The sequence below is a fragment of the Chrysochloris asiatica genome, unplaced genomic scaffold (assembly GCF_000296735.1).
Source record: "Chrysochloris asiatica unplaced genomic scaffold, ChrAsi1.0 scaffold00097, whole genome shotgun sequence".
NCBI classification, from domain to species: Eukaryota; Metazoa; Chordata; class Mammalia; order Afrosoricida; family Chrysochloridae; genus Chrysochloris; species Chrysochloris asiatica.
In genome coordinates, this window is record NW_006408615.1 from 9,028,935 (window position 1) to 9,041,705 (window position 12,771).

At 46.7% G+C, this 12,771-nt stretch overlaps 1 protein-coding gene across 2 annotated transcripts in view; it reads left to right on the top strand.

The window, feature by feature from the left end:
- ARFGAP3 (ADP-ribosylation factor GTPase activating protein 3) overlaps positions 1–12,771 on the top strand; it is a 69,498-nt gene that overhangs the window by 11,608 nt on the left and 45,119 nt on the right. The window contains exons 2-6 of one of the 2 annotated variants that reach the window (XM_006866849.1): positions 453–571; positions 6,135–6,207; positions 8,871–9,002; positions 9,370–9,453; positions 12,053–12,143. In XM_006866849.1, the coding sequence (XP_006866911.1) occupies positions 453–571; positions 6,135–6,207; positions 8,871–9,002; positions 9,370–9,453; positions 12,053–12,143 (499 nt within the window). The remainder of the gene's footprint in view (positions 1–452; positions 572–6,134; positions 6,208–8,870; positions 9,003–9,369; positions 9,454–12,052; positions 12,144–12,771) is intronic. The other variant, XM_006866850.1, reaches the window with a different exon arrangement.

Genomic DNA, 12,771 nt, shown 5'->3' on the forward strand with positions numbered 1-12,771 from the left:
AGACATTCTGTAGCAAGGAGGGGAGTGATTAACGTTGCAGTCTAGGAGCGGAGGTCCCTGGGACCATCAAGAGAGAAGAGCAGAGAGTGGGACCCTACCCAGAGAAGCAGTGACGCCAGAGATGGAGGCAGAGACGATGACGTGGAGAGATGGAGCAGCTGTGGACTCTAGACCCAGAAAGGGAGAGGGGCTGTGTGCTGATGACCGGGGGACAGGCTTGTAGTGTATACCCTTTGGTTGGTTGATGATGCATGGAGAGGATTGTAAATGGCAATGAAACGATATACGATAGGATGAATGTAAAGCTAATGTTCTCCCATGTCAACTGTCACATAATTCACAATAAAACATTAAAAAAAAAAAAAGAGAGAGAGAGAGAGAGAGAGAGAGAGAGAGAGAGAGAGGATGACTTAGGTCTTGTCATTCATAACCAAATTGTTTTCTTCTTTCAGATATGTTTTGATTGTGGGGCCAAAAATCCCAGCTGGGCAAGCATAACCTATGGGGTGTTTCTTTGCATCGACTGCTCAGGGTCCCATCGGTCCCTTGGTGTTCACTTGAGTTTTATTCGGTAAGTACAGTGGGTCTCATTGCAGGGGTGGGAGTGATTGTGTGGGCTTGTATGGGCTCCCCCCCGCCCACCTGTTTTCTCTGTGTATTTGCTCTGGCATCAAGTAGAGTGAGATTGAATCGACATAGTGAAGTCAAGCTGGGAAGAAGGCTCCCTTTACCTAGATCTGTGCCCAGGACCCAGGCAGCCATGTTGGAAATCTTACATGAAGTTAGAATGGAGCATGTTGAGACAGTCCCTTGCCTTTGGGTGTCGTCTAATGATCTAGAAGAGCCAAGGAGTCTTGCTAGAACTCACATGTGGGTGTGCCCTAGGTACCATCGAGGTGCAGCCAAACCCCAAACCAAGCCCACTGCCTCCAAGTCCATTCCAACTCATAGTGCCCCAATAGGATGGAGTCGAACAGCTCCTGGGGTACCCTAATGGAAGCAGACCTCCTCATCATTCTCATGGGAGTGGCTGTTGAGTCTGAACCACTGGCCTTTCAGTTCAAAGCAGCCCACTGTGCCAACAGGGCACCTCATTGGGGCGGAGAGTTGATGTAAATGACAGAAAGCTCTTGTTACACGGTGCTCACGAAGCTCACTTCCAATGATACTTCACAGATGAGTTTTGTATGAGTTTTAGTGGCCGTTTCAAATGTTTATAACATGAGGGTCTTTCTTCTCTTTTTGTATAATGATTTGGGAGAATAAACTGTGTTCTGACCCACCAGGGCTGTGGTCCGTAGTGTGCTTTCCAGTTAGCAGAGAAAGGTCCCCACAGGCCAGTGGGAGGTGAGCAGTGTCTCTGTGTGAAGTCAAAGAAATGGAGATAATAGGAGACGTATCACAGAAGTTGCTGCCAGACTCGGGGTTTGGAAGCACGGAGCAAGCTGCCTGGGTTTCAGCTTCCAGTCCAGCCGCACAGCCGTGGCTCCCAGCCTGTCCTGCAGCCACCTCCAAGCAGCTCACCCGTGTCCCTCCCGTGTCTTTTTCCAGGGACCAGCTAGGAATTGTGACGAACAATTCTGTTTTCTAGTGTGATGTAAGGAGTATTGGTATGACACGATGACTGTAAGAAAACATTTGCTTCCATAGGACATAATCTATTATATTTGTAATGCGGTCTTTTAAAAAACCCAACCTTTATGTTGTGAGTTGGGTGAGATGAGTTTTCCCTCCAGCAGTTCAGACCCATTCTGTTTCGTGTCATTGATTGTGGTCCTCACAGTGTAACCTGCTCCTCCCACTCCCTTCCGGTGGTTTCTAAACGTTGTCCTTGGGTAAACATTGCTCTTTTAATCTTAAATGGGCTATGGAGCTAAGGTGTACATATCTCCGCAGTGTGATTGTTGTTAAGTGCCGTTGAGTCAGTTCTGACTCATAGAGACCCCATATGGGGGTTCTGAGGAGTAGCTGGTGGGTTTTAAACCACTGACCTTATGGTTGCGCTACAGCACCACACCAGGACTTGTGGGTCCCCTTTTGTTGTTGTTGTTAAGTGCCGTCGAGTCGGGTGGGTCCCCTTATGGGCCTATTATTTGGCTGAAAATTGAGCCAGGATGAGTTTGTTTGCAGACCTCAAGGGTGGCTAAGGCCCATAGTGTGAGGGTTCCTCCAGTCTCTCTCTGACCAGTAAGCCTGGTCTTTTTTGATGATTTTGAGTTGTGTTCCCCCATTTTCTCCCACTCTAGCCAGAACCTCCTAACGTGATCCCTTTCAGAGCAGTCGGTAGTGGAGCTGGGCACCATCTAGTTCATCCAGTCTCAGGATCGTGGAGACTGATGTTCATGTGGCCCAGTCGTCCACTGGACTAACTGTTTCCACGAGTCTTCACTCTTCTCTACTCTGGACAAGGGGAGAGCAGGAGTTGCACCTTCGATGGCCACTCACCAGCTTTTCGGACCCCAGTCCATAATATAGTGTTTTGTATGAAAGCACAAGAACTGCATAATGATTTAATAGCACCATACTTAAAAAATGTATATTGACTTTACTAAAAAGAATGCTTCTGAGGCCTAGAACTCTCCTTTTTTCAGCAATCAGTTTGTTAAATCATGGCCTGCTAAGTATTTATCGTCCAATAACACCACGGATAGTTATTTAGAAAAGGGAGTAATTTTGTGTGTTCTTCCTGCTTTCGGACTATACATCTTTCTTTTCATCTTTTCTTTCCTTCTTTCTTAGGCTCTGGTCCCCGAATATTTTTTCTGCACTATCCTGCCCTGCCCTTGTCACCTTCTTAACCTTGAGGGATTTTGTTGCCATGGCAAGTTTATTCTAAACAAACTTTTAGCAAAATTCCAGACCTAATACACAGGTTAATACACAGTAACCTGCTCTGCCCAGAGCCGATGAAAGTTGGACTCGAGAGGCAGTACATGGCGAGGTTCCCTTCCTGTGTCTCGTGGTGTCCTGTCCCTTTTCCTGTCTGCCCAGCCCCTCCCATTATGAACTGGGCCCTCTCCTCCTCACCTCTAAGGTACACTGCCCCTTTAAGCCATGGCAGGAGGTGGCCTGGGTTTCTGACGTGTCTCCCAGCTGAGGGAAGGGATGGCCGAGAGCCTGAGGAGGCTGGACGTCAGGTGCGCTTGGTGCCGGCACACATTGAATCACAGGCCATTTGAAAGCTGGCTCCGTAGACAAGTAGGAAGCACAGTGCACATGAACGATCCTGCAACAATGGAGTTAAAATCACTGCACAACCACAACCACAACCACGAGGAAACTGTCTAGCATTTGGACAAAGAGACCGTCAAGGATAAGAAGGGTGCCAGTAAAGGTTGCGTTTTTTGGGGTGTGTGATTGTGTGTTTTGTTGGGGTGGGGGCTGCTCTTTAAACAATTTTGTTGATTTTAAAAAATTACAAACTCCGGCTCATTGGGAAAAGTCTAAGGTGTCCCAGAGTACCTAATATAGAAAGTGAAAGTCTGTCCTATAGAACCCTTGTTGACTCTCCTGTTTCCCTTGCGCACGCACGCCTGCACCCATGCCCATGCCCATGTCTATGCACACACTATTTCCTTGGACTAACACTGTAGATATTTTGGCAAGAAAGATATGCGTATTTCAGTGAAGCGCGGATCTTGGCTATTTAAGTGGAGTCTCAAATAGATGAATTTCCAAAGGAAAAAACGTCACCTTTGGTGTTGCCAAAAGAGCAAGATGGCTTGGGCGTCTCCGGAAGTGACCACGTGCTCGGGAGCCACCTGCCGCGTGGACCTCGGTGTGGGTACCTCCAGCACTGGGAGCTCCTCACCGGAGTCTCTGTGGTACCTGTTTCTCAGGGATTTCCTCTTCTTGCTCTGCTGCTTCTCAGGGTCACTTGGTAGTGTTTCATGAGCTTCGTAAAGGGGAATGGGTGGGCTCAGGAAGGATTGGATACGGTGCTATACAGAAATGGGGCTCTTTCATCATCTCCTGGCTGGAAAATTCAATACAGTCTCAAGGGAGAGGAGACGTTACCTGCTCGGGTCACCTCGTCTCTATGCACGGCTGCCGAGCCATCGGGTTCCTGTCAGGTGGGCTGCGTCGCATACGAGGCAGTCACCTTCCAAGTGTGTGCACATCACACTTTTGTGCAGACACTCACTCAGCAGCCCCCTCAGGCCAACTCAAGAGCATGCACTTTTAGTTTGCGTTCACTTCTAAGAAATAGAGAGAAATGTTTGCCTTTACTGAGTTATTTTTTAAAGATAGTTTAGGACCAAAAGTTATGAGGCAGATTCAAAAAACAATGATCCATTGCTGCTGAGTCAAATCCAAGTCAGAGTGACCCTAGAGGGAGAGTAGGGTTGTCCACAGGGTTCCCAGGCTATTCATACATCTTTTCCAGAGCAGACTAACCTTTCGGTTAGCAGCCTCGCATGTAGCCATGCATCAAAGGGGCTCCTTAAGGAAGATTGGCAACTCTGAACACATATGGCCCCAATTCTAGAACATACTTGAATTCAACTTGTATTTGAGTCCCTGTCATATGCCAGACATCCTTTGCCTTCCAGCCTTACCACTTAGTGGTGGTTACGGGGGAGGTGAGTAATTACTATGTTGCCATGGTGATGCATGCTGATGACAGTTTGTAGCTCAGCACGAGCCCGAGGCTGTTCTAAATGCTTTCAGATATTAGCTTAATTAATATCTGCAAGAAACAAAATCACTTATACTGTTGTTACCCCTAATTTGCAGATGAGGAGAGTAAGGCACAGAGAGGTTACGTAACCTCCCCAAGGTCACACAGCAATAAGTGGCAGAGTTGAGATTTGCACTCTCTCAAGTCTCTCTCCCTAGGCTGGTGGTAACCTCTACCCCATTACAGAGGCAGTGGGAGCGGACACAAACTCAGCCTGCGGGTTCATGGAAAGTTGGACCTGTTCAAGATCTTTCAGAAAAAACGATTCAGAGAACTGGAATATTTGTTGATGAAGGGTAGTTTCATCATTTTGCACAGTAGTCAGAAATTTTTAGTTCTAAAGGAGGTTTTGCATATGTAAAAAGTAAAAATAGTGTTTTTTAAAAAAGTTTTATTTGTCCCTATGAAATGGGTTTGTCATTCTATATTAGTGTTACTGCACTTGGCCCTTTGTATGCATGGATTTTACCAACCATGAGATGAAGATATTGGGGAGAGGAGGGACTAGAGAGAGGAGTTAAGTGGTCAAAGCTATCCCCTAAAGGCTGAGCAATGCCAGCAGTCATAGGCGCTTATAAGTGTGTGGGCAGTGTCAAGGGAGTCTGAGTGGACTGGACGCCTTGGTCCCTTTCTTTCTACCCTGCGCATCAGGAAAGACCCATTTTAAATGCGTATTTTCTTATCCCTGAGTCTGAGACGATCTGTGTTGAGTAGCAGGTCAGCCTTGCATTTGTTCATGTTCATGGGCTCTCAGTGTAAAGACTTCTATCAATGGCTCCTGGTCACATCTTGCATCATTTCAGTGATCACGTGGTACATTGTTACTGTTGGATCTACACGTATCCCCTTTACCTCCTCTGGTTTGATCTTAGGAGGACAGAAGGTGTGACAGGGCAGGCAGCAGCTACAGCTGGCACTTTGGGAACATAAAGTCTTGAGTTTCTCTCCTCCTTGTGGAGGATGATGTTGGGGTAGGGCCCACCCAACTACTGATAAGAGTATGGGCGTCTTCCAGGCTAGTTGACCGGAAAAACTCCTAAGGGGACATCTATCTTGAGGGGAGACATGTTACCAGGGGCAAAGCCTTTCCCATATTCCCACCAGGCTATGGGTCATGACCTCGTACCTTGGAAGATGGCTAACTGGAGTTGGACCAGCAGGAGTACTAATGGCCAAGCCCGGCGTGGCTGCCTTAGCCTGGTGTGGGCTGGCCTGGCCTGCCTGTAATCAGGCAGGGAGATTAGGTCCGGTCCTTGAGGTGTGAGGTCTAGGGAAGAGGGGGAGCCAGGAACTACTTCCACCAGATGGAGTCAGCATTCTGGAAGCGTCTCTCCTAGTAACACAAACTTCAAACTCTCTAGGGTCCTGAAGATCAAAAGTTCTCAAAAGTTCCGAGGTTTGATGCTGGAGAAGGAAAACATTAAACATTTTTTTTAAAATGGTTTCCATTTAGATCGACAGAGCTGGATTCGAACTGGTCTTGGTTTCAGCTGCGATGCATGCAGGTTGGAGGCAATGCTACCGCGGTAAGTCCCTCTCAGACCTGGTGATTTCCTCCCTGTCTTTAAATGTGCATGGTCAAGAGGCTCATTGTTTGCACATAGCAGGTTGGTTTATAAATGTCAGCAATTTCAAGTCCAGGCGTCCTATCGGCATGGGCCCCCGAGGGTATAAGACGGTCTAACTGGAAGAGCTCAATGGGTTTACTCTACTGCTTGCTCCACACTCAGTAAACAGGAGTCAGTGGGGTACAGTGACATACAAGTCTCACAGGACTCTGTCAGGCAGAGCAGGTCAGGAAGGACCTAAACCAGGCTGTGATGATACAGAGGGAGCAGGAATGAAAACAATGCCTTTTCAAACCCCCACTGTTGATTGACAGCAACCCTGCAGAGGGACCGAGGCTATAGATCTTCTGTTGTAGTTAAGTACCATCGAGTTGATTCCAATCAGAGCGGCTCTGTGGCCAAGGGGTGATTGGTGGGCTTGAAGGTGTAGCAGTCCAGTGCTTATCCTTTAGTGCCACACCAGGACTCAGAAAGCCTCATCTTTCTCCTTTGGAGTCACTGATGGATTTGAACTGCTGACCTTGTAGTTAGCAGTCCAGTGCTTATTCTACAGCACCACCAGGGCAATGTTGTTGTTGTTGTTAAGTACCATCGAGTTGGTTCTGACCCATAGAGACCCTGTAGAGGGTTTCCAAGGAGCAGCTGGGGAGCTTGAACCGCCAACCTTGCAGTCCAGCGCATTAACCCACAGCGCCACACCAGGACTTCGAACTTGGTTAATGCTGGTGGGTGAATTTTATACTTAGGAGAGAATGCTTATAGCTGCTTCTGTTTGAACAGATTTTTAATTGATTAAATCTGCAAATGAAAAAAAAAAAAAACTGCTTCAAATAATATATACAAATCTTGTAATTTGTAAAAATGTAGTCATTTCTGCATTAAAATTAAGTTTTTAAATGTTTGCTAATTTATAACTTTAAGGGCCCAGATTCACTTAGCCCCAGTTACAAACCTAATGAAGACTCTTCAACCATTTTAAGTTCCGTGTAGAAATTAAATACAGATGATTCTTTGAAGCCCTTCAAAAACCAAGTCTTACCAATCTGGCCAGCAGAACCTCCCAAAGAACTCACACCTGTGTTGTTAGAAGGGTGTGCCGAGTAACTAATGGGCCCCTGAAACATGTCATTGAATAGTCAAAGAGTAAGAAGTCAACTTTGTCTACATTTCACATAAAAATCACCAGGCTAGCATCTCTCAAACGTCTCAGGTAAAATGGTATGTGTTGTTGTGAAGTGCCGTGGAGTCCGTTCCAATTCATAACCACCCTGAACAGGGTTTCCGAGGAGCAGCTGGGGAGTTTGAACCGCCAACCTTGAGATTCAAACCGACCTTGTGGTCCAGTGTTTTAGTCTAGTTTCTAAAACACCATATTCCCTTAGATCACTGTTTCTCAACCCTTTTTCATTTTTGTCCCCAGACAGGAAACAAAAGTAAATTAAAATGAATCAATTAAATTCTTTTACATTTAATGCAAGTTCCTCCCTCACCAGAAGAGAAGTTAAATTCCAAGGAATAAGGTTTTGTTCCAGAAGGCCACAGACCATTTTAATATCTAAGATTTTTTTCCTCCTAAGAAACCATATTCACCTCCGTTAAAACATGTCTTAGATGGTTCAGGCATCTTGTTAGGGACTTTGTCTCATCATCACTATCATGGGGACAGACATGTTCCTAAACTCTGTCCTTGCCACTAGTCCTCCCAGACTTGCAGACCCCACCCAGCTCCCGAGAGCAGGCATGGGCAGAGCAGTGGCCACCAGCTCCCACGGCTTGGAGCCACTGCCTGCCTGTGAATCCCAGCTCTGCCCCTACCTAGTGCTGTGACCTGGGGCAGGTTGTTGAACCTGCCTGTGTTTCTGTGTTCCCATCTGCAATGTGGAGACAGTCACAGTGACTGAGGACATCACAGTGAGGGCTTAATGAGATGGGACCCTTGAACACACCACCTGAGCCAGTCCACTTAGCATCACTTGCCTGGCTGGGTTTGCCGATGATCTGCTCTGGGTAAGCTGTGAATTCTGAAATCTGTGTCTGTACTTGGCTCCCGATGAGCTGCTGGAAGGCCATTCTGCTCAGTGTTTCAAACGCTTTTTGTATTATCGTCCCTCCGTGGTGGTCTGTAGCCAGCCTCTTCTTTCTCCCATGGAACAGCTGGTGGGTTTGAACTGCCCACTGTGTGGTTAGCAGACCAGCACTCTACCCACTGTGCCACCAGGGCTCCTCTCTGTTAAAGAGGAACAAGGAAAATGTTAGGGTGGTTCCTAACCAGTTTGTCTAGAATTCTGATTTCGTGGAATCCAAATGGAAACTGAGTTCTCATGAATTCCAAGTAGTCCTAAGTAGATGGTCTGTCTCCAAATAACTTCCAGAATGACAGAGGAGGGTTTGTGGGGAGACAAAGGACCAGTTGTTTGATTTTACAGTGCAGGTCTCAGAGAATTTTGCAGAGAATTGCCTTTCTACAGGGAGACATTGATCTCACTGCTTTTTATGGTGTTTCAATGATTTGGGTTTCACTAGCATTTACAAATATCCCTGTAGACATGATGTAACGTGTTCTGTCACCGTCTCAGATTGAAGGGGCGATTTCTGTTAATGGGTGTGCTGTCCTTCTGCAGTCTTCCTTTTTCCACCAACACGGGTGCACCACCAATGACTCCAACGCCAAGTACAACAGCCGCACCGCCCAGCTGTACCGGGAGAAAATCAAATCCCTTGCCTCCCAAGCTACTCGGAACCACGGCACCGATGTGAGTCCCAGGCCCGTTGGATGGTCTCATTTAGACTGCATGTTGATTCATTTCAGTAGACATGGTAGTTTTTATCCCAAGTCCTTTAGTTAGGAACCTCAGCTGAGACAGGAAGCCCTTGGCCTTTCCTTTTCAGAAACAGTTTGTGAATCTGGGAAACTGGACTTCAAGGCTGGAGGCACGAGTTTACTGGGTGGATACATGAATTAAGTGTGCTTAGAGGCCCTCTGCAGGCATGTTCCTGATTCTAGAATACTGGGAAATGCCAGTTCTTAGTAGACAGGTCCCCAGCAGGACAGTGAGGGGCATGAGGGAAAGCCCTTGGTAGCCAAATGTCATGCTAAGCCTTGGTCCTGTTTTGTTCTAGCTGTGGCTTGATAGCTGTGTGGTCCCATCCTTGTCCCCTCCACCAAAAGAGGAAGATTTTTTTGCCTCTCATGTACCTGCTGAGGTATGTATTGTACTTGACGTCATCGTAAAGGGCACTTTGACACTTAAGGAGGGGATGTGTCTGAAATGGATCAGCCAGAATACAGGTTAAGCTACAGTAACAAACCACCCCCAAACAAAGCTACTTGAACAAGATGGAAATTCATGTCTCATCAGCGGCTGTGGTAGGCCAGCTGAGGGAGTTTCCTGTTGTTCACACTGGGCTTCCATCTTCCAGCCCAGGGGGCTGCTCCTGTTGGTCGCCTTCCCCAGCGAATGGGAAGAGGGTAAACATTCAAGGACGTGAATTCCCATCTCTAGCAATTACACACTGCTGTTGGTGTCCTGCTGGCCAGATTTTAGTCGTATGACTAAGGAACACTGGGAAATGGAGTCTTTATCTGGAAGCCACGAGCCCATCTCAGTGATTTATAGCAGTCTGCCACACACAGTTCAGCTCAGGGATGTGGCACTGAGCAAAGCAAACAGAGTGTTTTTAAATCCGGATTTTCATAGGGTGTGAATTTCAGTGCCCCACGTAGCCGTGTACACGGGCCATATCTCAAGGCAATTGTGAGACTTAAAGGTAGATGTGTGTATTGTCTAGCACACCACCTCACGTATGTCAGAGAAGAACTGTGCTCCTCCGCAGGGCTTTCAGTGGCTGGTTTTTGGGGAGTTAAGCGTTAGTTAGGCCTTCCTTCCAAAGTGTCTCTGGGTGGACTCTAGGCTCCTTCCTGTGGTTAGCACCCAGGGAGTCCAACACAGTGTTAGCTGGGCTGCTGGTAGCAATAGCTTTACCCTCATGAGCTGATGTCAGCACTGACTACAATCTGCAGTCTCTCCGTGGGTTTGGCTCATGTTACTTAGACCGGGAATGGACGCACCACTTCTAAGGTCTTTGTGAGTGAGGAAATGCTGACCAAGCGCCATGCCCACGTAGCTCCACAGTCTGACTGCCACCTGTTTATGTAAATGTTGGATTAGAACACAGCCACACATTTATTTTCATATTGTCGTAGCTGATTTTGCATTATACTGGCAGAGTTGAGTCCCTGAGACAGAATACAAGGTTTACAAAGCCTAAAATATTTATTGCCTACCCCTAAAGCCTCAGCTGTTCTATTGGCTGCCAGGCTCCTCCCAGCTCCGCCTCCCGGGCCCTTTGTTTGCTTAACTACTGCTCAGACTATTCTTTGAACAGTTTTCAAGTTGAAATTTATATAAACTGCTAAACCTTTTTTATTTTTGCTATGATAATTTGCATGTACATGTTATCATTAGTGTAGCAACCTATACCAGAAGTAGTTACCCAAAAGGAAAGGAGCAGAAAAATTTAAAAAGTATGAGACACATTAAAAAAATGCTAATTTATGCCACCAATATTGTAAAGGCTGAACATGAATGTTGCCACCAACATACCTGGTCTTCCTAGAAGAAACTTGGTGGTGTTGGGGGTCAGTGAGTTGCCTCCGACTCATCTCTAGGTCACGTGACAGTCAAACTGCTCCCTGGGTTGTATTAACTGTTACCAGATTGCGGGGCACTGAGCAGGCTCCAGTCCCCACCCTTCCCGTTCACAGAGGACACTAGAGTCATGAGGAAGGTGAGCCAGTCGCTGATGTGTTGATTCTTACTCATGGTGGTCCTATATGTTGCCCTATGTGTGGTAGAACAGGGCTCCGTAGGGTTCTCAGTGGCTGGTTTTTCAGAAGTTGATCACCAGGTCTTTCTACGAAGGAAGCTCTGGGTGGACATGGACCACCAAACTTTGGATTAGCAGCCGACAGTGTTCACCATTTGCTCCACTGGGATTAACACTCAAGTATTTCAGTTTTGCTGATTTATTTATTCTAAGAAAACAACAAACTCAGTACAAATCAAATCCCACAAGAACTCTTGATAAAAGAGAACGTTTAGAATTTTCTTTGTTATCATTTTAAACAACTTAAATCATATTCCATGAATGAGTTCAGTGAAAACCCTCTACAGGGTTGCTGTGGGTCGGAACCGACTTTACAGCACTCACCAACAATCTCAACTTTAAACATGCCTCAACTTGCTGGTGTGGTGCTGTGGATTAATGCACTGGACTGCAAAGTCGGTTTGAACTGCAAGGTTGGCGATTCAAGCTCACCAGTTGTTTCCTGGAAACCCTCTACAGTGTTGCTATGGGTTGGAACCAACTCCATGGCACTTAACACCAGCCTCAAGCCATTGGAGCCCACTGCTCTCCCTACTTGGCCTGCCTCTCTCCATTGAAGCCCTGAGGCCCTGATGACTGCTCACTTGTGTGGCTATCAAGGGCCTGGGCGAGCAGGCATCCTGCCTCAGCATCAGCCCAGAGAAAGGTCATGGATGGAGGCCGGGGAGTGGGCATGCAGTCTGGAGTTGAGTCAGTACGCGTTGACCAGTGTGCTAGGGAAGCTGGCTGAGGGAGGATGGCCAGCAGCGCCCTGGGTGACCTTTTGAACTTCTGTACATCTAAAATGACTCCACAAGAAAAATGTTGTCAAGAAAAGAGGCAAAAAGAAGACATTTGCGCATTGATGCAGAGATTTAAGACTAGGCTTGTGTAATTTGCTGCTAACGATTGCTCTCTTTCTCTGTCTTTGCTTCAGGTAGGTGATGCAGCCTGGGCATCATCCACACAGTCAGAACCGTCCTTCCAGACACCCAGGGCTGTGGAGAACATGCCAGAAAATACTGCAGGTAGAGTCCTTAGAACTCCATGTCACCTGGTTCTGTGCTCCGGTGGCCTGCTGTCCACCTCCAGAGATCTGTGTGTTGACGGAGGGAGTAGGATGTCCACACGAGATGGTGCCATGAGGGGAAAAGAGTGCTGAGCGTGGGCTGTGATTGGCTGCCTAAAACACAGATGCAAACACTGCACCCAGAGAAAACATTCTGGAAGGAGCTTGCTTACTGTAGGGTGAAATGCAAAAACTGCTCACTTTCTGCTTGATGCCATTTGTATCATGATTGCATTTTAAGAATGAATATATGTGACCTTTATAAAATCAGAAAACAAGATTTCAATGAAAAGCTGAATTATATGTAGATAGTTGATATCCAGTGATTAACATTTGGTGACTTGATTTACTGTAAGATTCTGTTCATATTTATTGTAACTATATTTCTACGGAGTCCTGGTGTGGCACTGTAGAATAAAGCACTGAACAGCCAGGTTAGTTTGAAGCACAAGGTCGGCAGTTCAAACTCACCAGCTGCTTCTTAAAAACCCAGTACAGTGTTGCTATGAGTCAGAACCAATTTGACAGCGCTAAACAACAACATCTGTTGGTTTAGTTCTTCATTTTTTTCGAACCAAGGTTTTAAT